The following is a 25,085-nucleotide window of genomic DNA, read 5'->3' as shown; positions in this document are numbered from 1 at the left end:
TTTCTTCCTCTTAGGCCCAGCAGTCTGGATTCACTTGTCTTTATTGCATAAACCCTAACAGCATTACAGCCACTTGGCATGCAAATGAGGCAGGCGATGCAGGCTCTATGCTGAGTCTCCTATATTGTCTGGGGCTCTATAATGGTGGAACTGAGCTAAGGAACGTGTGTGTGTGTGTGTGTGTGTGTGTGTGTGTGAGTGTGAGAGAGAGAGAGAGAGAGTCTGTGTGTGTTGGTGCTGTGCTGTTCATGTGTGTCTGTATGCGTGGGGGTGGTGATGCTGTGTGTGTGAAAGACCCGGCTATTTGTGAGCATGTTTATGCACCTTTGAGCCTGAATCTATACATGTTTGAGTGACAGGCAGCCACAAAGCACATTCGTGTCTGAATGCATAAGCTTGTTGTGTGACAGTACACACAAGTGAACACAAATGTCACATGGTGAAATTCAGTCTGTCATCCACAAGGCTATCCTGCCCCTGCGCCAATAGGGGGCAGCACCTCTTGATCAATGCGAGGCAGCCAGTGCAAGTGCAGTGTGAGCTGGGAGGAAGGATGCCTCACTGTTTCAGCCACACAGTCAGTCACTCAGCCAGCCACATATCTGAGGCTTCTCGCCCAGTGAACTTGCAAGGAAGAATGTGTTGCTAATTTAAAGCACGCTGTCTGTCTGCCTGCTAGTTGTCAGAGCACTATGGAGGACAAGGCTGGAATTACATTTTATGACCGGCTCTCCTTTTCTCATGTGTCACATCTCTGTTTGTTAAAGGTGACTCAAACAAAGCGAGCGATCGTTGTTGATGCATGTTAAATTAGTTTGTTATGGAGCTGAGCCTGGGAGGGGGAGAGAAAAAAAAATAGATCTCAACTTGTGAGAGCACACGCGGTTAAGCAGAGGGAAGGTATTAAAGTTATTAGACAAAGACATGTTCAACTGGGCGGTTGACAATAGCTTCTTTTCTTGCTTTACGGGGCGTCACTCTGCTGCTTTGAAGAGTGTGGTGAAGAGAGGAAAAAAAGGATGGGTTGGGGTAACCTGTAAAGAACACAAGCACACACACACACACATGCGCATACATAGACACACACACATATACACAACACAGGGGATCCCATGGGAGTGGGGGAACATGGAGGCGAGGGCTCAACCTCTTTAATTGCTCTCCTCATTAAGAAACTGGTTGCTAGGCGATCCACACCTATCGTGTCATAAACGTGAAACACACAAACAGAACGTCAGCGAACATAATGACTTTGGTGCTCCGGGCAGGACTTTAATTATTTGATTTTGTTCTCCAGTAGAGGAGTCATTAATAAAGACAAAAACAAATAGATTAGCTTTTTCCCCCACTAGGACTGGAGTGCACCGAGATATATTAATTGTCTAGTCTTTTTTTTTTTTTTTTTTATTAGTCGTTGTTGTATTAAACATTACATTTGCTTTTGGTGATAGAACCATTAATGCCTATTAATGTGTAGAGAAGCTTGTTTTAGTCAGTGGTGTATATAAACTGTTTGCCCAGCCATAATTGGCTCTTGAAATCTGAAGATAAGCAATTTGCACAATTGGCCCAAGTCAGTTCTCTCCTTTTTTTTTTTTTTCTTACAAATTTTTCAGCCTTGTGTGCTCCCATCTGCGAGTGGAGGCCACGAGGGTCATAAGGTTATGTTTAGTGCATTTTACTTTTTGAATTTCCCATGGTTTGGTGGTCCCTCTTCTCTCTCTTTTGGCTGAGCAGGCAATCAGTCTATCATATGGAATCAGTTGGAAGAAAAACAGTAAGTTCTGTTTTTCTCATAGGCTGCCCCCCCCCTCCCCACCCACCCACCCACCCTCCACACACACACACACCATCAACCCCCCCCGCCCCTCTTCCCTCCCCCTTCTTTTTCTCTTTCTCCTTCCTCCCCCTGTTTCAGCTCTCTCACAGCTAAAATCTGCAGAACCCAATGACAGGAAATTGACCTCACAGCCAAATTCTTACGCAATTTGATCATGTTTCACATAGGCTTTTAGGACAAATGTAGGTGCATTAGGAGACTGGAAGCAGTATAACATTTTTTAATCATGAATAAGACTGAGTATGACCATCATCTTTCGTGGTATCAAAATGACAAAGACATACTATTTCCAGTCAAGAAACATTAAAAGGTGTGGGGGAGGCAAAAAAGCAACTCAAAAAAGTAAAAATGAAAGTGATGAAGAAATAAAAGATTCTAAGGAACTAGAGGCAACTAGGTCTGTGATTTGTAAGATGGGAGGATGTCTGAAAGAAAACTGAAAGGAAAAAAAAGCGTAGCAAATTATAAGATGTAAAAATGTGCCTACCATTCTCCAGATAAGGAGGCGTACCTTCTGAAGGGTCGAGTCTGCGAGCCCTTCGCCCATGCTTGGAATTGTTGTGTACAAACATGTTGTCAGAGACGGCCAAGACATGGCCATCCACATTGACGGTCGTCGATACGACAACCTGCAACAGGAATGAACGTTGAACATGTGATTAAGCTTTTTGTTAGGGTAAAAATGAAGACTGAAAAAATATGCTTTTACTGACATTATTGCTGACGTTGTTGGGAGTATAGGCGATTCACATTTCTGCTGTGTCCAGGTACAAGCTTGTGTGCTATTGATTACTATTGTCAAACCATTTCAAGCGGCTGCTCTCTTTGGACATATCACATTACAGTTATGCTGCTTCTCAGCCATTTTGTTCTTGCTTTTTAGTGTCTTGCATTTGTGTAGAGCTAATTGACTTTTCAATCACTAAAATACCATTTCCGTTTACCCACTCTACCAACTGTCATCATAGCTGAAGCTCAGAATTATTGATCAGCTTGTCCATCTATTTGAGGATGGAAGGCCTCCCTTTTAAAATATTACTGGAGTCATTAGCAGCTGAACCGTACTCCATCCCATCACTCAACAAACATTTTACTAGGATCAGATTCCAAGCCACACTCCATATTTCATAATGCTTATTTTTGTTGTTGTTTTTTGGCTACCACATCTCCAAACAGTGAGCCGCATGTGAATGGCCAAAGTGTTTCTGAGCCGGAAACAGAGAGCCCCTCTCAGGTTTGCTTCGCCGGTAAGTGACCTCGCTGTAGCAGTGGAATTTAGGGGGGGGGCGCTTTTTTTGGTTGGTTTTTGGAAGGGTGGGGGTGTAGGGGGAGGAGGGAAGAGAAGGGGAAGTGAAAGAGCTCCATTCTTGTGAGCAGGTTCAGAGCTGGGCCAAGCTGAGGATGATGGATTGGGCCCTCTCTGGCCTCCAGCTGGTTTTTGGGGGTAATAAGTGGAGTGGAAGGCATGCAGAATACACAACTTTGGCCAGAGAAACACCTATGGTGGAGCATCTGGGAAATCTATTTGGGGAAAAATGGCATACTAAATGTTGGACTGAGGACAAGGGATGATCACTAACAAAAAAAAGTCTCTAAATCTTGTTGTTTTTTTTATGTAATGCATACATTTTAGTTCCACAAAAAGAATGATGCAGCAACTTAGTTTTTGCATTCCTTCTGACACACAAAAGTGAGAGGAGAAAGCCCTTGGTGGCTGTCATGCATCAGTCCACATTCACCCTAAGGGGAAGATTTGAGGAGGCAGGGGAGGTCTGGTGGTGGTGACATCAGGAGGGGACACCCTGTCTTGTCTGTTTCATGTCTGGGCTTCCTCCTGGAGGATTCTGGCCTGTGTGTCTATCACAGAGCAGCGCTGTCAGTGACAGACGCCCTCCTGTAGTTTGTCGTTATCCTGATAGGACAAATCACACTAAAGTCTCACTCTCTCACCTTGACCTAGTGGGCTGCTTGTGGTGAAAATGTCTGGGTAGGATGGATGGATAGTTGGATAAATGGATCAGCGGGGAGGTCGATAATTTCAAGGCTCAACTACTTGACACATTAGAAGCGAGAGGGTTAAAGAAGCAGTAAAAGTGCTCAGTGGTCGTGTCCTTTTGGTGTAAATCACAGCATTTTGTCAAGCTACAATAATGATGGTTTTCAGATGGCTTAAAGTGGTTTTCATTGGCTATGCAGAGAACTGTATATGTGTAACTTTAAGTACATGCATATGTGAGTAAGACTGAGCGAGGCATATACAGAAAGCAAATATATGCGCTCCCAGCCTGTATGTGCATACATCCATATGTGTGTACGTCTGCGTGCTTGCGCATATGTGTGTATAAGAAGGTATGCGTTTCCGCTGCCAGACAGATCCTGAGTTAACACTGTTGTTACATGTGGTTGGAACGTCCTCCCCTCTGCGCTGAGGCTCAGAAAGCTGTCAGGAACACAATTGATGACACTCTTAAATCCTATATCCTTATTTGTGTCAGATGGTATTCCCTAATAAATATTCCGTCCAGAGCACACAGGACACAAAATCCCCCACTCTCTTTTTCCCTGGTTTTTGCCTCCTCCAGTGCCAATAATAGAATCGCATTCATATGTGAATGTGTGTTGATGCATTTGTACACCTGTGTGCGTGTGTGAGAGACAAAGAGAGAGGCAGACAGTGAGAGACAGAAATAGACAGAACATATGTGTGATAGACAGATAGATTTCAGTTACCTGGAATCTGCGCATGTCTCGTGGATTCCCTGCATTCTTCAGACAGTTCTGATTGCACTTGAGAAAGAACTTTAAGAAGAATCTGAAAGAGAGCACAAAACAAAAAAGGGAAAACTATGAATTATATCTTTTAGGCTAAATTCTTAAATAGCAAAGTCATAGAATATTTAAATAAGAATCCTCAAACACGTCCGACCCGTTCATTCACAAACATGACGCTACACTGTTTCAGTTTGGGAAGTTGCAGTATTTATTATTCCCTCAAAATCAAGACCATCAGTCTCTTTTTCATCTCATCCCCTCACCTGAGTTCATGGGTCTTTCCAAACACCCATCTGCCACTAACATACAGGAAGTCACTTGATATTCCACCCACCTCTTTAATCCCAGGACACCCCCTGTGCAATTAAAGTTCTCCTGTTCAATAGGGAAGCAAATGAGGCCCACCTGTGACCAGGTCTTGTTTGAAGAGCATCAGGGATAAAGGACCTAACAAGGTGAGAGCGCGCCACAAAACTTATAGTCCTGTCAGGCAATTAGGCGGACACTCCTGGGACCACCGTATGCCACACACACAGACACACGCATAACGCATACACACACCCATGCACTTGTGGGTGGGTGAGGCAATTATGCCACAAATTACAACCTGGCTAATCGTCTCTGAACAAATGTCACGTCTGAGTGAGATCTGGGCTTGGTTAGTTTGTAAGCTGCCTTCCTCTGCCGCTTTCTCACGGGTCTCCCAGAATTTATCGATAAAGCCTCGTATTGACAGCTGTATTTCAGATGTGGCCTCACAGATATAAAACAGTTAAAGAGGGGCATATTAACAACAAGGCCGACAAGAATGTAGCCTATTGTGTAAAATCTTACACAAACACACTGAATAAACAATGAAATTGACTTGTTGTTTTTGCAAATTCTCCCCACAGAATCATGACTGATTGTGCCTTTGCCTTCTCCGATTCATTATAAATAGTGCGCTGTGATGTTTATTTTTCATCACATTGCACTAGCATTACTATATATGCAATAGTGTGGTTTCTATTGTAATACTAACTTGGCTCGCAGAATCACAGCAGCTCATTGGATTACCATAGATTGCACCATAGATTGCATGGCCATTTCATTCAGCTAAATACAGTGGCTTGTGTGGCCTGTGAGGACGCTTTCACAACACTTAAGACTTTGCGTTCGCCCAGTGGGATCCCGGCCAGGCCATAAATCAGAGTCTGAAATGACCCTTCTAACCCTAGCCACATTAACACATGCACTGGTCATTTAGAAGCGTTCTTCGATAGACTCCTATACCTAGGGCTTCACTGAGGGCCCAGGAGGGAGAGGAGAGGTGAGAAAATATTTTCACTCCACATCCAAGTAGCTTTGGCTTGGACATCAATAAAAGACGTTTTAACCCATGCCAGAATGCTGATTGCCTGTCGGTGTGTGGTGAGGCCATAAAAAACCTGACTTGTCATTAGTGCATTTCGCTTGATTGTGTTCACTGTGTTTTCGGGTTGCATCTGTTGGCTGATCATCAAAATGACCATTATGTACTCTAATTCCCTGACCCTGTTTTTATTTCCCCAAAGAGTCATAATGTAGAGCAGCAGACATCTGCGGAAAGCAGACCTGAAATACGACTTTTATTTGTCTGTCGCCTCTCATACAGATTGGGTAAGGCCAGTGTGTGTTTGTGTGTGTGTGTGTGTGCGGGTGCGTGCACATCTACACGCGTATGTGTGTGTGAGCATGTGCATGTACATGCATCAGCCGTTGGTAGACAATTTATGTCAGTGCAAGAGATAGAATACATTTGCCAGGCAATACACTGACTTCATAAAAGAAACGCATTACTTTCAGAGTTAGTCTTGTCTCTTCTCTTGGATACTTTAATGCTTTTACATACTGTTTCCACTACAGCGAAACCAAAAGTTAAGAAACAATAAACACAAGAAATTGAGTGCCCACGCTATCATAAAGTAGCTCTTTATGTTTACTGTTATGAAGGCAATTAAGCACAATTTCTCTGCTAAAAAGATAAGCTTAATTTTCATAGTCCACAGAAGTGGCGGTACGATAGCATCCATTACATTTGAGTTGGTTAAGATTCTCCATGAGCACAGCGCAAATTGGTCCTTGGTGAAAAGGAGAGCAATTAAGACAAGGCCCCTCTCTCTCTCTTTTACTTCTTAAATATCTACAGAAGTTTGTGCTGGTGTTTTGGCACGCACGGAGACAAAAGGAGGTTGTTTAATTGTTTTTTAATGGGATATCAAGTCGTCGCTGCCATTAGATGTTGGCAATGGAGGGCAAAGGGGGATAGAGAGAAAGAATGAACTGCAATTAGGTTTGATTAAAGCTATCCTTCTCAATAATCAGCTGTTCTGACAGGACAGGGGGACCCTGGTGGCCGCTGAGATGGAGGAAGGTGTTGAGTGATATTAAGGCCAATGAAGGGGATATTAACATGGCTAATTAAAGCTCTTCCAAAGCCGGGAGAGGAGGCTCTCAGTGGACCACACTGGATGAAATAATCGGCCAAGGCAGCTATCAGTTGGAGGAGAGAGAGAAAGGGAGTGCGGGAAGGGGTGGGGTGTAGTCCATCTGAGGGAAGGGGGGCGGGGGTGGGGGGGGTAGAGGGAGGGATAGTGGGATAGTGGGAGGCGTAAAGGAAAACTATGAAGTGTGAAGAAAGACAAAGAGGAAGACATCGACAGGCATATAGAGAAAGACTTTCAGGGCAGCCACGGAAGCTCATTTTGACATCAACCCTTTCTGTGTGCGTGCCCGAAGTCTGCCAGTATAACTAAGACCTGACATCAGCTTTTATCTCTGACAGCTAGTCATACAGGTCCACAAATCAACGTTAAAACAATCCTGCTCATGACTTGGTCTAAGGCAATTAATACGATTCTCCTGTAGTACCTCCATGCTCGCCCACTGCCGAAGCTACTAATCATGCCATAATGATTTCTCTCCCTCTGGTCAAAGGGGAAATAGATTGTCTCTTTAGTAATGCAGCAGGCTCTGCGCCTTCCACTCCCTGGCTTCACAGACCCGGTAATTGAGGAGAAAAAGGCCGACTTTGGCACTTTGACTGATTTGAGGGCTGCTAGACCCTCTTATCTTTACTCTGATCATTTTAGGCTGACACTCAAAGGAAGACCCGTCGCCCTAATTCTAGCTCACCCTCTACCATCATCAAACAGAGGGGGAATAGAGAAAAAAAAGAAGAGAGAGGGAAAAAAACAAACAGGCGAGGTGAGGAAGGCCTTCTCTCATTTAAATGGCAAACTTAATTGCCGGGTTGATGTCATTCATGCATAAATGTCCATCCCTTTGATTTGAGTGAAGAGGGCAAATAAGGATAATGTTGTATTATTAAGAAGGCTCCATCGTCAGAGGAGGCTAGCTGTACTGTCAATTTCATTCATCTTTTTAACCATTCATTCTCAGATTTTTATTATATTTAATGACTTGTAAAAAATTAAAAGTTCAGTCAGAGCTATTTGAAATTATTTTCACTCACAGATCTCTTGAATCACATACTTGACAGATAATTTTTTTCCATCGAATTGTACACCTTGTTCTTATTGTACAAAAGAGCTCCCCCGTATTTGTTTAGGCCGTTACACAATACACTGACAGATGGCCATAGTATCTGTAAGAGTCAGGTATTGACAACTCTAAGCTCCTGATTGGTGCCCCGGCACTAATGACTAGCATGCAGTGTCCACAGCCGGCAGCCATGACAGTGAGGTCATCCGTTGCAGGGCGGTGAGTATCGATCACCACCCAGCTCCAGCCCATCAGGCCCCAGCTGCCTCCCAGACTCAATGGGCCCCTGTTACAGGAGCCCTGTAAGAAACGGCTCCCAACACCAGACTACAATCTGCTGACACCAGATCTCTACGCTGAGATAGTAGTACACGGGTCAATAGCGTATCGGATTTCCAAAACGCCAGGGTCTTAATGTCAAGCCTCCTGCCTTCCCTACCTACTGCTCCAGTTATTAGGCACTCCACTGAACTGCATTCAGATCCCTGTTGTGACAAGGCGGAGCAAGTAAAACAAGAAATAGAGACACTTATAGATCTTAATCTTCCCGAACACTTATTTATGCAACTGAGTGGGCTTGATATATATGCCTGTTAAGTCCCTGGGAGGCCGAGCAGAGCTGCATGGCCATTTCTGTCGTATTCTGGTTCGCCGCTGTCTTCTCTCGTCAAGCAGAGCTGTTTTTCTCGCCTTAGCCGAAGTAAACCACAGCACATTAACAATATTTGCTCTACCCCTGTACAAGCGCCAAGGGACCAGACCCACAGATCCTATCACTTCTTTATCAGGGAACAAGTGCCTCACTATCCAACCTTATTGGGTTTGGGAGATTAACCCTTTCCACTCACAGGCTCTGCCCATCTCCTCCGAGAGCAGCAAGGCAGATGTCACTGTGATTATTATTGTTCAACATCAAATATCCCAACTACATGTCTCGCAGAATTTATTGGATATTTCCAAGGCCTTTTTTTTTTTTTCGTTTGTTTTTATTTCTTTATTTTTTTTACAGCTGCTATTGTCAGTTCATTTTGTTGTTTTATATTTCATATTTTTGTTAGCTGTGTGTGTATTGCGGGAGTGTCACAAATTATTTATGTGCTTCCTCTGCACCCTAAGATGTAGCTGTGTCCCTCCATTCATCCCTCTTTACCCTCTCCTCCACCATCCCCCTTTCTCTCTAATGGGCAGAGTGGCATTGACATTATTTCACTTGAGGATCCCTCACTCTGTCAATCCCTCTTCATTTACTCCATGGCTACAGGACTCATTATGGTATCTCTTCCTCCTTCTCCTTCTCCCGTACTCTCACTCATTCTCCTCACCTCCTGTCTCGCTCACTCGCTCTCTCTCTCTCTCTCTCTCTTTCTCTCTCTCTCTCTCTCTCCGGACACTGTTAGTTTCTTACTTAAGAGAATCGCTCGTCTTCACAAATGGTTGCACGTCAAACCCACTCCTAGCTAGCCCCCACTGATTCCCTTCAGGCTTTGGCACAGGTTTACTGTAACAGATTAGACGAAGACTCGCAGCTCCTGCTAACTATCCATCACTTGCTAACAGTGGACTAAGGCTGTGTGCTTTATGCAGCTTTTAGCTCCAGCCCGCCACATACTGCATGTTTAGCCCCAAGCTCTCTCTCTGCCTCTACCATCCCCTCACATCAAGATACTGCTGAGGCTGTGTACTGTTGCACGCTGTTCTTTGTTTTACTCTGAATATGGCTTTTCTCTACCAGGACTTTGAACACAATATAATAAGACACAAAACATAAATAATTCTGCGTTGTTTTGTCTTCTGCAGCCCTGTTGTAAAAATGAATCAAACACTGGTTGCCGCTGTAGAGCCAACATCATCTACATCCGAACTGGAATTCATAAATATTATTGAATCATCACTGGCACCGTAAAAACCGTATGATGATGATTACCGATAATGACTAAGACTGACTTAACAATGTCGGTCATTGGGGTGCTGACATTACAGAAACAATCACGTACGTCAACAATACAGTTCTCAGGAATATTTATTCTGTTCACCAGCTGGACGGCTGAGATGTATCTCCAGGTTATTTTTGCACAGGAGGAGAAATATGGTGCTTTGATTACTGGTCAGCATTGGAGCTCGGGGCCTTGAGGAAATACCAGTCAGCACCTCCCTGCACTAGTGAGATGGAAGATAAGCATATGTTGGAGTAACTGGCCTGGGTGAATAGTAGTATTTAGGGTGTTGGACGTGGGGTCCTGGAAGGCCCCAGAGCTGGTCTACAATGAGAGCCATACACTGCCGTCTCTCCTGTGGCACCTTGGAGTGATCAGACCCAGGCAAGACGCAGAGGAACGCAGCTGTACAGGGAAGACCAGCAGGGGGGCTTTGACCGTTTACCGACAGCCATGCTAGATCCAGAGGGACGGTGGGGGCTTATTTGCATGCGTGTGTGTATGTGTGTGTGTGCCACATATAGGTCTGTGAGTCAGTGGTTTTGCTGTCTGTCCATGCATGCTGAAATGCATGCGAGTGTATTTCTACATCATATTATTACTAATGTATAATACATACATCTAAAGTGGCTGTCAGGACTGGTCAGTCATCATAAAACATGAGGCAGCCACTCTGACATCGCCACCACATTAACGCGTTCTCAGAAGAAGAAAAAAAACACCCACTGTGGACTGTCATGTAGGCAGGGGGGATAGAGACAGAAAGACAGAGAGCAGGTCGGTGCTTAAAGCTAACAGGTAACCTTTCTGTGCACCTAGGACAAAGGCAGGGGGAAAAAGAAAATGTCAAATTAAGAGAGGCCAGGCAGAGAGACGTGGCTGCCATATTTGTGTGAAAGCCCAGTGCTGTTGGCAGCAGAGATGGCTGCTTTCTGATTCATCTGGGGCCGTATGGCAAAGCTTTGTCAGTCTGTGCGAGGTATAAATAATTCAGGGTGAGAGATGGCAATTACAGGGCCCTGCACAACCAAAATGAATATTTTATAAGGACTAAAACTGCCCTGGAATGAATCACACACATGGAGTCACACACACATACACACTAACACACACACACACATGCACACACGAGCATAAGTGAATGTGTGCACACACACACACGTAGCACACATGCACCCAAACACACACACAAAGGTAGCACATGAACCCTTTGCATAGCTGTTGTATTGTTGACAATATAACTATTATATTATATAAACCCCTGCATTGTAGGTTAATAATTTTTAATATGCTTGCACATGTGATTTCTTACAATATTTGGTTAAGGGTGTAAGAGTGTGTTAGATGTGTTGTTATTTTGTTCAGTTTTGTTTGTCTGTTGTGAAGAAAATGTATTTACCACCACCAACAAATAGACCTGCTTTTTATTTCAGTAAACCATCTTTTAGCCTTCACGAAGTTCATTTGCAACAAATGAAAGCAAAAAGTGTTGCCAATATGTAGTAAAGATCTACACAAAAAGCAGTCTCCTGAGAGCCAGAGCCTTTACTTTTGACCCTGTAAATATGGTCTTTGTGTGTGAGCAAGAGGGGGGGAGCAAAATGCTAATGGGAAAAGATTAAACCCAAAAGCCGCCTGGAGCATTTACCTCTAAAGGGTTTTGTCTGTCAGGTTTCCTGCAAAACTCTGTCTTTATAATTCTGAGACAAAAAATAACATTGTTCACTAGTCCTGAGGAGCGCAGTGGCTTGGTTGAATGGCCATTGTGTGGGCCTAGCTAATGATACCTTAGCTTTTGTGAGAGGGAGGCCAGGTAGGTCTGTGACATCAGCGCCACACAAGTGCTTCTCTGTGCGGATGTTTAGGGAAGGATTTCGTCTGTGGTGGGAAAAGGGTATAGAGAATAAACAGGAGCTGTTTTTGTACCCCTCTAACTAAGACAGGGGTATCCTGAGTTTTAAAAAAATTGCACTTAAAAAAACTAATTTTACTTTATTTTAAATCATTACCATTACTTTTATTTATTTATGTGAATATAACACATCAATTTCTGGAAGAATTCTGCTTCAGCAGAGAATGATGTAATTCCAGGAGTGTCTTTTTTTTTTTTTTTTTCTCCCTTTTTTATTTCAGCGGGAGTGTGGGCGTTTTATTTGTCAGTCCAAAGGGAAGATGGCAACCCTCTGAGGGAGGAGAGACCCCAAGCATGAAGACACAGATCGCATGTGTTGTAAAAAGTGACAGCGAGGCAAATGCTAAGAGAAAGCTGCTTCCTTACCGAACCGCACACTGTTAGCGATATAGCTAGCTGTTGTGAAGGCAGCTGACAAACCCATAGCGTGGCATGTCTCGCCCCGTTTGTGAGTTTTCAAAGAGTGTGATTTGCAAATAACATGAGTCTCTGGGCATAGACTGGGCATGTAAGTACGGTGAATAAAGCCCCCCTGCTCTGCTGAGGGAACCCCTTACTTGTCAGCTCAGTTCTTTGTCAGGAACCTGACAGATAAATAGACAGTGTTTTGCCGCTCACTCCTCCTGCCTTATGTACACAGAGGCGTGTGTCTGCTTCCACATACAGGTTGACTTGCTTTAGGGGAGGAAATTGTTGAAAGACACCCCACCGCTTCTCAGGGCAATGACTGAAAATATTGTGGGCCACTTCAGACAGCCTCAAACAACAAACAATGGGGGTTGATGTGTAACCAGATAAAACACAGATCGAATAGCTGGGTCTAAGCATCACTACAGGGCTTATTTTTCATGCAAATTACTACTAATGAGCTTCCTGAAATCTGACTAATTATATCAAAGTGATTTCTTTAATTAGTTTGTAATAATTCCTCGCATAAACATCATAGTAAACAGATTAAGCTATATAAAAATATCAATTTGTCACACTTTATATGAGATGCTGTGCAGTTGACGCTAATCTTGCTACTCCAAAATGCCAGAGCAAACATTTATTAAAGAATTAAATATGTACTTAGAGAATGTTTGGTAACATTAAGGAGGCATATCTTTTGCAAATTTGTCATGGTTTCTCCACAATGATCTCTCTAACATATAAGGGGGAAGCTTTAGAATGAATTAGAAAATATTATGAAATTAATAACTTACATATACGGAACCGGTGAGAAAGAGTCATCTTAATAATACATTTCTATAATATAAAATAATATATAAAATTCTATAATTAAAAGTCATAAAATATTGTGTGAATATCTCACTAAAACTGAGCTAATATTATTATAATCCGACATCAGAGATTACACCTCTGAGTGACAGGAAATACTACATGTCAAATCCAAATACCTATTTGAAAAATAACAGACGACTTCAGAGAAGATAAGAAATTGCATTTATCTACCACTTTGCACCTCTTGTTAATCTAACAACATTCCTCAAACCCCTATAGAGTAAAAATATCTTATATACTACCAGTCACATGAGAACTCATACGACTACCGATCTTTCTGATACCCTCAATCTGCACTGAGATGGATTAAACATTCAATTTGTTACTCGCCAGACCACCACCTAGGTTCACCACTTACCATACAAATGGAAAACACGCTAGTAATCTATTAGCCTGCCTGGCCTGACACTGTATTATGTTGTATTTGTATTATATTTACTTCAGGGAAATTACGATTCAAGTCATATTTATCTTCATGTGGAAATGTGTGTCTAAATGGAAATCACCTATAGTGCGAGGGTGGATGCAGAGCAATACTAATGTGATCCATGAACCGTGCGATTTAGTCACCCTCTATGGATGCACTATGGGCTGATTCTACATATCAAACATGCTTCCCCCCTGTTAAAGCCCATACCCAGAGCCCCCGATGCTGTTTGATAATTATTACGCTTACATTACAACACAAGACCTTGCCTGTGGAGCTGGAAGAGCCGCCCCCTTCCCCTTCAACACACACACACACACACACACACACACACACACACACGCACATGCATGCACGCACACTCTTTGTCATATACAGTAGTAAACAGCTTCCCAGTAAGCTGTTTGCACTTCACTGCCCGCTCTAGGAAATAAAAACAAAGAGCAAATTGGGGGTTTGGCGTCTCAGTGAATAAATAAGGTTGTTTTACTCACAGAATCCATTACCTTTTAAAACATGTGCCTAATGCGTTGAGCCTTTTCATTTTACAAACAAAGCCTAAATTAGGAATTAAATACATTCGTATTTAGATAACGGCATTAGCTGTATGACATCAATGTGAAAAAGTTGGACGCCATCCATATCATTCCCATGCTTCCATTGTTACGTTAAATTGCAATATTAATCCTGGCTCAAACCAAGGTACTGTAGCTTTTATGCAGTACACTTGAATTATGCTATTGAAGTAATTGATAGTGATTCAGCCATTGAAGGTACTAATCCCATGATTCAGTTCATCTCTCTCAGTGCCATTTACCTCCAGATGTTTAGAGTTTGGGGTAATCAATAAAGAGGGAATAAAGATTGGCATTCACAATACTCCCCTTGACAAGCTCCAGCCGAATGTTTGTCAAGCAAATTAAACACACTTAGACTTTTCACCTGCTCCTACAACGACACCACATATGGCCGTGAAGTTAAAAATAAGAAACTGTGCATACATTACCATGCATAATGCACAACTCCCTCCATTTAATATGCAAATTTTGTAAAATATTACTGAATACCTTCTGTTCAGAATGAATAAATTTGAATTGCAATTAGAATAATCTTGTATAATTAATGAAAACTGTCAATTTTGGTTCCGAAGTAATTTGATTAGCATGTTGATAGGACACTTATCAAGTTCAGTAAACTGTTAGATTAAGAAGATGAAAAAAAAAGATTCTAAGGATATTTTTCTCAACGGCTCTGACATTTTCCCTTGGCATTGTAAACAAAGACAGTAGCTGGCAAACTTCCTGAATCGAGGGGCGAGGAAGGGAGGGTGGAGAAACAGAAAAAGAGAAATAGAGACGAGGACAGAGATAGAGAGCCTCTTGAGATAATCTGTGAATCTCAGTCCACAGATGAAAAGGAGTCTATCGTCAAGGCTCCTGAGTGAGCTACTCATCTCTGCCCTCTGCTCTCCAGCTAAGCCCAAGTTTATGGGATTTATCTCATGGACCATTTGTAGTTTTCACATCACATGATGAGTTAAAAACAGCACACAGCTTTTCTAAATGTTTCGAGGCTATAAATGTAGAGTTCTCAGCTAAAACCCACAGACAACTGATCCCAGTCTGCAATTCATCTGAGAGTAGCTATCTATTAACGATCAACAAATTGATGTACGCCATTGTTGTATTGTATAAAACAGAACCATCTGTACTGTCTACAGATGAACAGAGCTAGTGACCTCCTTTTCCCCTCTCTTTCTCTGCTCATTAGCTATCCTGAACCTCTTTCTCTCCTGCTTTCAGTTTTCAAACCCCCAAATGAGACCTAAATCGCTTGCAATACAGGTTAGCTTGAGGAAGGGGGGGGCAAACATCTGTCGCGCTAGGTACCCGCACGCAGCTCGGGGTATCTCCTGCGAGGAACTTTGGGGATGTTTAATTCATAAACGCTGTCATCCATGTAAACCTCCTGATTTCATAATGACTAACTCTTGGTGGTTTAATTAATTTAATAATGCCTTTCAGAAGCCATAAATGAAAGGGTCTCTGAAGTGGTGCATTAATTAGCCAGCGCCGATGCTAGCCCTGTCAGACTGGTGGCTGTCAAAAGCAGGGCAAAGCGGAGGATGGGCACAACTGACATCCTGAGGTCAGAGGTCATGCCAATCATGCTCCTCACCACCACTTAATGAGTCATAATTTGTGTCTAGTATACACATGTATTAGGGTCAACCTGTGGTCATGTCCATAATTCTCTCACCTCGCTAGACTACATGAAAATAACTGGCGGGGCAGCAAGGTAGTTACATTCTCAGTAATAAGCTGTGGCATGGCCACATTATGTTGCTACTTGTATTTACATGGCAACCCCCTCTGAAAGTGCAATCTCTCAGTGCTTTGCCTTTACCTTACATAAGGTTGATGTTGTTACTGTCGCATATCTTTTGCTTTAATTATAATGTTATGGCTTACTTGCTCACAAGGTTATAACATAGAATAAATCAAACTTCATTAAAAGTCTCAGCAACTCAACGCATGAGCACACAAAATCATCACAGAACCAACCAGATTATATTCCAAACTAACTCCATGCATCTCATAAGGAGGTTGTTTTCCTTTTTCATATTTCATAAATATGAACCAGGGAGGTTTGTGTCTGTGCCTGTCCATTTATTACCATAAAAATCAGCTGACTGAAGTATCTCACTATCTGTGGAGGCAATTAACTGTTTTGAGAGAATGCGTAATACGGGACTTTGTAATGGTATCATTTGGAGTCAAGGCACAGATGCGCCGTGCGGAGCCATACTGTAATTAGAGAGAAACGCTGTACAGGTTTTCCACTAATTAGCAAATTATGCTGAAAATAGCATCAAGCTAATTAACAGTTATTATGGCATTTTTGAAAGTATGACTTTAATTAGCAAAGTCCTGACGCAGGCAATTTCAAACTCGTCTCCGAGAAGATGAGGAAGAAAAGAAAAAAAAAAACACGGGGCATGATCAAGAAGATACTCAGATTATTATGATGCCGTCAAAAACTAAAGGAAGGGGGGAAAAAAACAGGAGGGGAAAAAGAGAGACTGAGTGAGTGAGTGAGGGAGGGAAGGGAGGAGGAGGAAGAGGAGGAGGAGGGCCGGGGAGGGGAGGGGGGTAAAGCTTTTGTGTGTTGTGTCTGAATCTCCATCCAAATGAGGGGACATGTGTGCTGTGCCACGTTGCCAAGAGGAGCCCTGAGCCGTGTGCCCAGTGTCAGGTGGCAGCAGCTCACCCCTCAGCTACCAGGCGAAGACGAGAGTGAGCTCAGCTGGTGCCCACAGCCACTCACTTATTCTACTCCGCTGCACATTAAAGGAGCCCTCGAGTGGAGCCAAGCAACGCCAGCCAGCCAACCAGACAACAACACTCCACCTCCTCCTCATTTCCAACAGTTCCTCTTAGCACTTCCAGGGACCTAATGATGGACCTTGGACCAAATGATGGTCATGACAGCAGATAAACCTGCATCCTTTCAGTTTAAGAAAGAAAACATCTTCTTAGTTGTTTTGGAAATGCTGTGTGGAATGATTTGTGTTTGGAGAAATGCCATTCATTAACATCACAATTGTTGATACAATGTACAAAAATGAGTATTTGTGGAGGTGTTTCGTGGAAAATGTGTTTTTTAAAGGCACCTGTGCAGAAGCTTTTGAAAGGAGGAAGTGTCACCAATGGAAGTGGGAAAAAAGAGGGAAAGAGGAGTGGAAGAGATGGAGGAAGAGAGGAGAGAAGGAGAGGGGTGGACTGAAGGGTCTTTGAAGGCCCAGTGTGTGAGAGAGAACAGAAGTGTGCCTAGCCCCAGGCAGCCTACGGCTCAGGCCCATTAGCTAGACTGACCTTGCCCGCGCCTTTGTCTTTGTGCTCTCCTCCCGCTGCTTCCCCTTCTCAAGCATTCCCTTTTTGTTGTCTCCGAGCGAGATTGGGAAGGGGGCCATATCTTTCAGCTTTCTAAACCTCCCAACCCCCCATCTACCACTCCCGCACCCCCCCCCCCCCACCCCCCCACCAACACACCCCCCACGCCTTGCCTGGAGCTTGTGCCCCAGAGGGCTCAGTACAGTGACACCCCTAGCCGGTGGCCACCTCTGCCCCGACGAGAACTTGGCTGGAGTGGTCAGTGCCCTGAAGACCCCGAGAGAAAATGCAACATATCAGGGGCCCCAAATCATGGCGCTGCAGGCTTCGCATACGTGCACCCACTCTGGGCAGCCTGCCTCTTTATTGCCTGCCTCTCATTTGAGAGGATGGAGCCTGGCTGCCAAGTTTTGACACCGCCACATATGGCCTCCTCCATCAATCGGACTAATCAAGCATCAAGGGGAGGCAGGACCAGCTTAATTGCCAGCCAGATATAGCTGCTCTCACTTGACGTGCAACCTGAAATAGAAACAGGTCTGAGGAGACATGACAGGAGATAAATGAATACGGCCATTGTTCTAATAATTATATCAAAATACACTTCTTTACACTTACTCCTAATCTCATCTCTGCACAAGCGATAGCTAATGCAATAGATGCCGTTATTTCAACATGGCAAATCAACACTATTGCAAATATTGCCTTAATATAGCATCATCCACTCATTAAAATGTGGATTATGTTCACATTTGTAATGTTTGATACCTCAGGTTAGAGAAGTGTACAGTAAGTTGTAAGGGAGTTTTTGTTTTTTTTGTTTTTTTTTTCCCATGCAGGCTGCAGTGCTCTGCTCCTCCTGAGTCCTTGAGGCGTTCTGTCTGCCTCTGCATGCCTCTCTCAACTTCCTGTTTCCCTACACCCCCCACTGGGGTAGCAGCCACGGAATAACTTAGCACATGGAATGAGGAGGAGAGATCAACAGCAGTGATCCATTCATCTTGAGTTTCTCCTGTCACTCTCCCTTTCCGTTTGTAAACACTGAGGGTCTGTGGTCAGAATGGCCTTTTGTCCACTCTGTTTTTCTGCGTCCCTCTCTTATTCACTTCAAAGGTAACAAGTGACAGATGTCTGTCTTCTCTGCGGTTTTAAACACTGTGGCTCCACGATAGCATCTGGGCTGAATGTCAAACTGTGAATCTTCCCCAAGAATGTACTGTGGTTATGCCAAGCTCATTGTTATTAATGCCAGGGACACTGCCTACAGAAGTATTTAAGATACTCCCTGTAGTTCACAGCGGGGTGCACTTGAGGGGGGATGGATGGAGGGTGGTGGTGGGGGGGGGGGGGGGGGGGCATGTATGTAAAAATGATGGACAACAATTATTAGACAAAATTTTAAAATAGGTAAATTACAATAAAGGACAAAGTGAATGGTTGAATAGCTCAATTAGATCTATATTAGGATTTCCTAGTGGGCATGCAACTTCTCAAAGAATCTCACTGCATGAATCAATAGCCACAGGAGAAGATGAAAAAGTAAAAGAAATATATAATAAAGCAGAAGTTTAGCTGGATTAAAAGGGTTCCTTGGAGTTGCAGGAACTAAAAAAAAAAAAAAAAAAAAAAAAAGTGGCAAAGGTGGTGATGTTTTGAGCTTGTAATCACAGCACGGTGCTGTGTTTATTTAACTTCCTCATCTCCATCGCTGCCTGCTTTTGGTATTTACATGTTTAATTGAGAAGTGTGCTGCCGGTTTCTTCTGCCCATCTGCCGAGTCCCTTCCTCTTATCAAGCTCATTCCTCAAACTGACAGCTCTCCCTTTCTGCATATCTCTCTTTCACTCCCGTGCCACTACACCACTAACTCCTCTCTCTCCCTTTCCCTGTCCCTCTTCAGTCTGTCAAGGCCGGATATGAGTAATGACAACGCATTTTCCCTAAAATCAAACCAATAAGTAGAAACACGCACAGGAAGCCTCACAAGAAAAATTCTGTATCGAGGGTATCACGTCATAAAACTCTCTGTTCTGTATTCCAGGTTTTTTTTTTTTTTTTTTTTTTTACCCCACGTCTAAATCACTGCCTGTCAGACGCAACATGTGTGTCATTGTATCCCCATCAGCGTGTTTCATTGTACACACTACCACCTCTGAAGAGCTGCCTCTTATCAGTCGAGTGTCAGAAAGCCCCCAGCACCACCACCTCCTCTCCGCTGCCTTTCTAAATGCTTTTCTATTAAGAGCAGTGTTGTGTCCCTCTGATAGCGGCAGCTTCTCCACTTCATCATTCATAATCCCAATGGGCATCAATGGACTCTATAGCCTTGCCATCCACACCAAAGGCTTTGTCACTCGGTGCAAATGAAAACAACCTAAATGAGAGCGAGAATCTGAGGAATTCACCACAAGTGACAAGGAAATGGCCCAATAAGCCAAAGCACTCCAGTCATGAATAGTCCACTCCACAGCAAGGCATTGGCGATACCTCACATGTTTGGATAGCTTTTGGTCTGCTTTAATTCTTTCTAGGTGGCATAAAACATATGGAGGGCACTTTACAAAGTGTAGAACGGTACTACTTAGCCGCTTTGTCTTTTAAATACTGTTCTATTTTAGCTAACTGCATGGTATGACAGAGAAAAAAAAAACAATAAATTCCCCAAGGTAGACAAGTGCTCTACAAATCAAGGAATGAGAGCCTTATGAGAAAACAAGAAGGAAAAATATCCACTCTACATTATAGCGACGGCGTAGGCTAACTTTCACGAGCTCAAAAAGTCTAAAATGATGTTCCCACCCTTCCCAGCATGCAGAAATCCCGCTGGGAGCCTCAATGTGATCAGCAGCATCCCCACCACGTCTCCTCATTATTGAGTAAATAGGTTTGGGCATGTCCTCAGTAAACAAAGCCAAGACTGACAGTTAAGGGAGTGAGGGGAGTGGGAGGCAGCCTCGTTCCCAATTAGAGTCGCCTCAGGCAAAACTTTAAAGAGGAGATCAATCCTACAGATCGCTAAACTGATCCTGTCACAGGCTGGGGATATTTAAACCGTGGCGCAGAGCAGAGCGATGCAGGGCAGTTCTCAGTACAGTTTGACTGTGTGTGCTAATGACTTGGGGGTAGGCTCTCTCACCAGGACACACACCCCACAGCGAAGCGGCCGTGATTGACGGGTGAAATCGGACCTCAGCTGCAGTTCTCGGCACAGTAGGGGCCAGATGGGGAAATAGTGATTTGCGTTTTTTAGTATGCAGCTCCTGCACTTACGGATATTCCCTAATTGTCTCCCTTACTTACCTGTGAGGCTGTTTCCCATCACAGATGCAGAGTACATTTCAAATTAACCCAGGATGTTTTGATTTTTTTTTTTTTTTTGCCTCATCCTACACCTTTGAAGCAGACTTATTAAAATGTGCCAGTGGGGCTCATCCCTGTCCATCTACTGGAGGTAAAAAAGTTAGTTCTCACTAATGTTGAGGCAAAATAAAGCGACTAACATGAGGTGAATGAAGCCGGAGCGGTGGAGATGACACCTGAGTTTAATCGCATCATCAATTCGTGACATCCTGCTAAAGCAGCAGATACTGTATCTTTGACTACAAGTGAGTAGCTGGCACACTCCAACTCCCAGGCACACATGGGTAATGTGTAATGAGCTACCAGGCTCTCTGCAACTGCAGAGGAACTGAACATTTAAATGAGCGAATGATGCATTATGTATATCACTGAGGTTCCTGTGCAGGAATTAATCATGATCATAAAAGCCAAAGACAAAACAACATACTCAGACCATTGCTAAATTGTTGTGATCTAATGCAAAACAAATTCATTTTTCATGCCATTAAAGATAAAGAAAATCTTAAAAGGTTTGGTTTTGCTTGTCTGCGTCTCTTATTGAGAGTCATTCACTTTCAACTTTATTTGCGGATTATTGCAAATCCCCGGTACAAATCATATCATGAAATCATGTAGCTGGGACATTGGATGTGTTCTGCTAATGCTCAAGAAAGATCCCCTGAGGGAGCCATTGAGTGGGGGAGAAAGGAAAAGAAAGAGAGAGGAAGGAGAGAGGCAGATAGAGGGAGAGAAAGCAAGAGAGAGGTGGAGAGAGAGAGTTACAGGATGGGGAAGGGAGGGAAGGGCGGGAAAGAAAGACAGAGAGGAGGGGAGGGCGGCAGCAGTCAAGCTGCACTTTATCCTGACAGATCTCCTTTACACACTAATTTCCTTGTTAAAGAAGAGAAAATGGCACTCAATCCGGAGAAATCCTTTTCTCCTGGAGCAGGCCTGTCAGCTGAGGGATGAGTGGATACAAGCAGAGCTTTCCTCCTCAGGCTAGCTCCCCCTGGTACTCAGCAGCTAGGCTACCGCTCGCAGCAGAGCTCTCTATCTATAGCCATAATTAATACACCATTGGGATATAATGAACCATACCATGATACATGAATTTCAGTGGGTGCTGTCGACAGCAGTCATTTAACTGCTCGCTGGAAATCAAATGTGAAGTGAATTGATTTTTTGATCATGTCATCTCCATCACAAATGGCAAACAAATCGTGTACAAACATTTCATGCTCAGTTGCTGTTTATAAACATTCCCCATGACAAAATAGCAACACCCCCCCCCCCTCCCACCCCCCCCTTTCATTCACACTTCTAAGCAAAGACAATAAAATCCAACAAGGGTTCATCTTTTCACCGCAACATATTTATCACTGAATTTGTAATTCACCAAAGTGTATTAGCTTGGATTTGAAAAAAGGGAGAAAAGAAAAGCCTCTTTTATTTTAAGTCAGGGGTGTTAGCCGTTCAGTCTGGATGTTCTCATCTCCCAAGATTACTATTCGCAGGGTGTGTGTCAAGACTACTTTTCAGAAATCTCGGTAACAATTCAGATGCGATCGATAAGGAGTGACAGTTTATTCTAAGGCTTAGCACAGGCCAAGAAAAGAACGACTGAAGCATCAAGTTTAGAGGAATGAATTTGTTTTGTATTTGATTTTTCCATTAAATTTATCACCACTTTAACTCTCCCCTTTTTTCCCTCTCCTTCTCACTCGTTCCCTCTCGCTTTCTCTCCCTCCGTCTCTCCCTCACACTGTCACTCACATCAACAACAAGGCTGTAAACGGCTGTCAATTTCTCATCTGTGATTTCCATGTCTTCACTTTTCATCCATTTTTGATTGCTTCACACCCTATACCTATGATGCTTTTAGTGCTCATCTGTGACCTTGTGAGATGATGGGGAAAATTATAAAAATAAATTTTCAGTGGCAAAGTGCTCTGCCCTTTATAACACTTCATCATATCTGCTGTGGACAGAAAATAGTTGAGAAACATTTTCTTACAAAACTGCCTAATGCTGGTTTGGCACAGAATCATATGGTAAATCTATTACCACTTTGTCAAGAGAAACCACTTGAGGTTTCCCACAGTGTAGCAGCAGGCAAAGTGGGAAACTGTAACCCTGAAACTCCTGTCTGATTTCTCTTATTAAAGTGTTTTCAAAATCCTCTCCCTTTTCGGATTTAAGGGTCATTGAGAAAGCCAATCAGAGGGACAGGCCAGTCAGAAAGCCAGCGGCGTGAACAGGACAGGAACCAGCTGATGAAATTCATCCATACTTCTCACTTATGATGACATGATTGATTTTCCCTCAGAGTGCTCAAATGTAGGATTGTCTTCCTACCCCCATCTCCTCCTCCATCCCGCCTCAATCTGCCCACCCACCCGCCAAGCCAACAGCTAATGGATAAAGCCTCTGTCTGTCTCAGGCATGGCGGAGAGTTGACGAGTGGAAGAACAACTGCAACGAATGAAGGGTGAAATCTGAGAGTGCAATTTTCCGTCTGTCAATCTCCCTTCAAGAGAACAAGTTGACCACCAATCAGTGGAGTCGATTCGGGGCTGGCGGTTGATGGGAGCGTTCTGAGTGACAGCGTCATGTCACTACATTAACACAGCAATGAAAGACATAAAAAGGAATTTTTTGAAGGGTCTGGCCAGTTATTCGATTTCTGGATGTGATTCGGGGGGTTGGGACTATACTTTTCTGCCTTAACAAATGAACAAACTGACAGGTTAATGCATAACATATCACTCTATAATTCATGGTTCTGAATTTGGGAGACTCCTATCATCCACTAGGTGCTTCAAAATACAACCAATTAAACTTTACTTAATTATTAAAGGTAGAAAGTGAGGGAGAAACATGCCTTAAAAACTCTTGCTTGCAGTCAATTACGATAAAACTTTAATGAGCCTGGATAGAGAGCCATAAAAACTGATAGCCCCTCCGTCATGAATTATATATCCATATCGATTTTGTTTCTTTGCTATAAGAATTGCAGGTAATCGTATGTTACCACATGTAAAGTGCACTTCCCTAGCGAGGATAAATATTAACTATCAAATATATATGAGGTGTGTGTGCATTTATGACCAGGCTCATGTAGAAAATGAAGAGCAGAGATGTCGAGGCAAGGGCCATTGGGAATGGATGAAGGGTGCCATATCTGACAGTAAGAGAGACCCTTAGCGGTGCTGGCTTGATATGTTACCTAGTTAGCGTCACAGAGAGAGGAATAAATAGTTCTTTATTATTTGTGGTTGCCATCATGTCTCTCCTAATAGACAGGCTATACTGAGTTTAAACCACATTATCCTCTGCAAGACCATCGCAATTACTCTTGAGAGCTAGGTCTGATGTGTGGATAAGGCAGGTCGCCCATGTCTTAATGAACACAAACAATGTGAAATGGAGGAAGGAGCAGTGGGGGGAAAGATAATGGCAGGGGAGGGCTTGTTTTAATAGAGACAGGACTAAGTTGTTTGCTATGATCTATGCGAAATCTGAGAATGCTGAAAACCCCCAATGTTAGTTTGTGGAGATCTTTTTTCATGATCCCATTACCCAATCAATCCACACCCTTCTCTCTGCGTTTTGCCAGCGAACAGCAGGCACAAATCCTGTTTAGTGGATCTCCAGTTGTGGATTTGTGTGTCTTGCTGTCATTGTCACACAGTCCTGCCTTGTTGGACACTCGTAGAGGTTAAAGGGCACCAAACTGGATCACCGTGACACCCAGAGAGAGCGTTATCCCCAGCACAAATGGCTCAGTGCTGGGTTAATTGATAAACTGCCGCTCCACTTCATTAGTCAGACAGACCTGGCTTAACGAACGAACACAGAGAGAGTGTCACTCTGAATATGTTAATCATGACTGGCCATTATGGGGCTTTCCCCTCTACCTCCTTGTCTCAGTCTCTGGTAAGCTATAAAGACGAGGGATGTGGATTCACTTCAAACTCTGGGTACGCTTGTATCGAGCAAGGCTATTTACCAGTGACAATAGAAAAAAAACGGCAGACAGACAGACGCAAGAGTGGTCCTTGGTGTTATTGAATATAAATATATAATAACCATGTAAAAAATGCATCATTTGGCCTTTTCACAAAGGCAGTTGTAATATAGCGCTAGGTGAGCACTGTACTTG

At 43.4% G+C, this 25,085-nt stretch overlaps 1 protein-coding gene across 6 annotated transcripts in view; it reads right to left on the bottom strand.

Annotated features, from left to right (window-relative positions):
• Positions 1-25,085, bottom strand: part of LOC122997493 (transcription factor COE3) — a 69,037-nt gene that overhangs the window by 23,749 nt on the left and 20,203 nt on the right. For 4 of the 6 annotated variants that reach the window (XM_044373656.1, XM_044373655.1, XM_044373658.1 and 1 more), the window contains exons 7-8: positions 4,571-4,652; positions 2,352-2,469 (exon numbers count right to left, since the gene is read on the bottom strand). In XM_044373656.1, the coding sequence (XP_044229591.1) occupies positions 2,352-2,469; positions 4,571-4,652 (200 nt within the window). Of the gene's footprint in view, positions 1-2,327; positions 2,470-4,570; positions 4,653-25,085 lie in introns of all 6 variants that reach the window. The other 2 variants (XM_044373653.1, XM_044373657.1) reach the window with 1 other exon arrangement.

The sequence above is a fragment of the Thunnus albacares genome, chromosome 14 (assembly GCF_914725855.1).
Source record: "Thunnus albacares chromosome 14, fThuAlb1.1, whole genome shotgun sequence".
Lineage (NCBI taxonomy): Eukaryota > Metazoa > Chordata > Actinopteri > Scombriformes > Scombridae > Thunnus > Thunnus albacares.
Note: the sequence above shows the minus strand (reverse complement) of the source record. Positions and strands in the feature narration are given on the sequence as shown.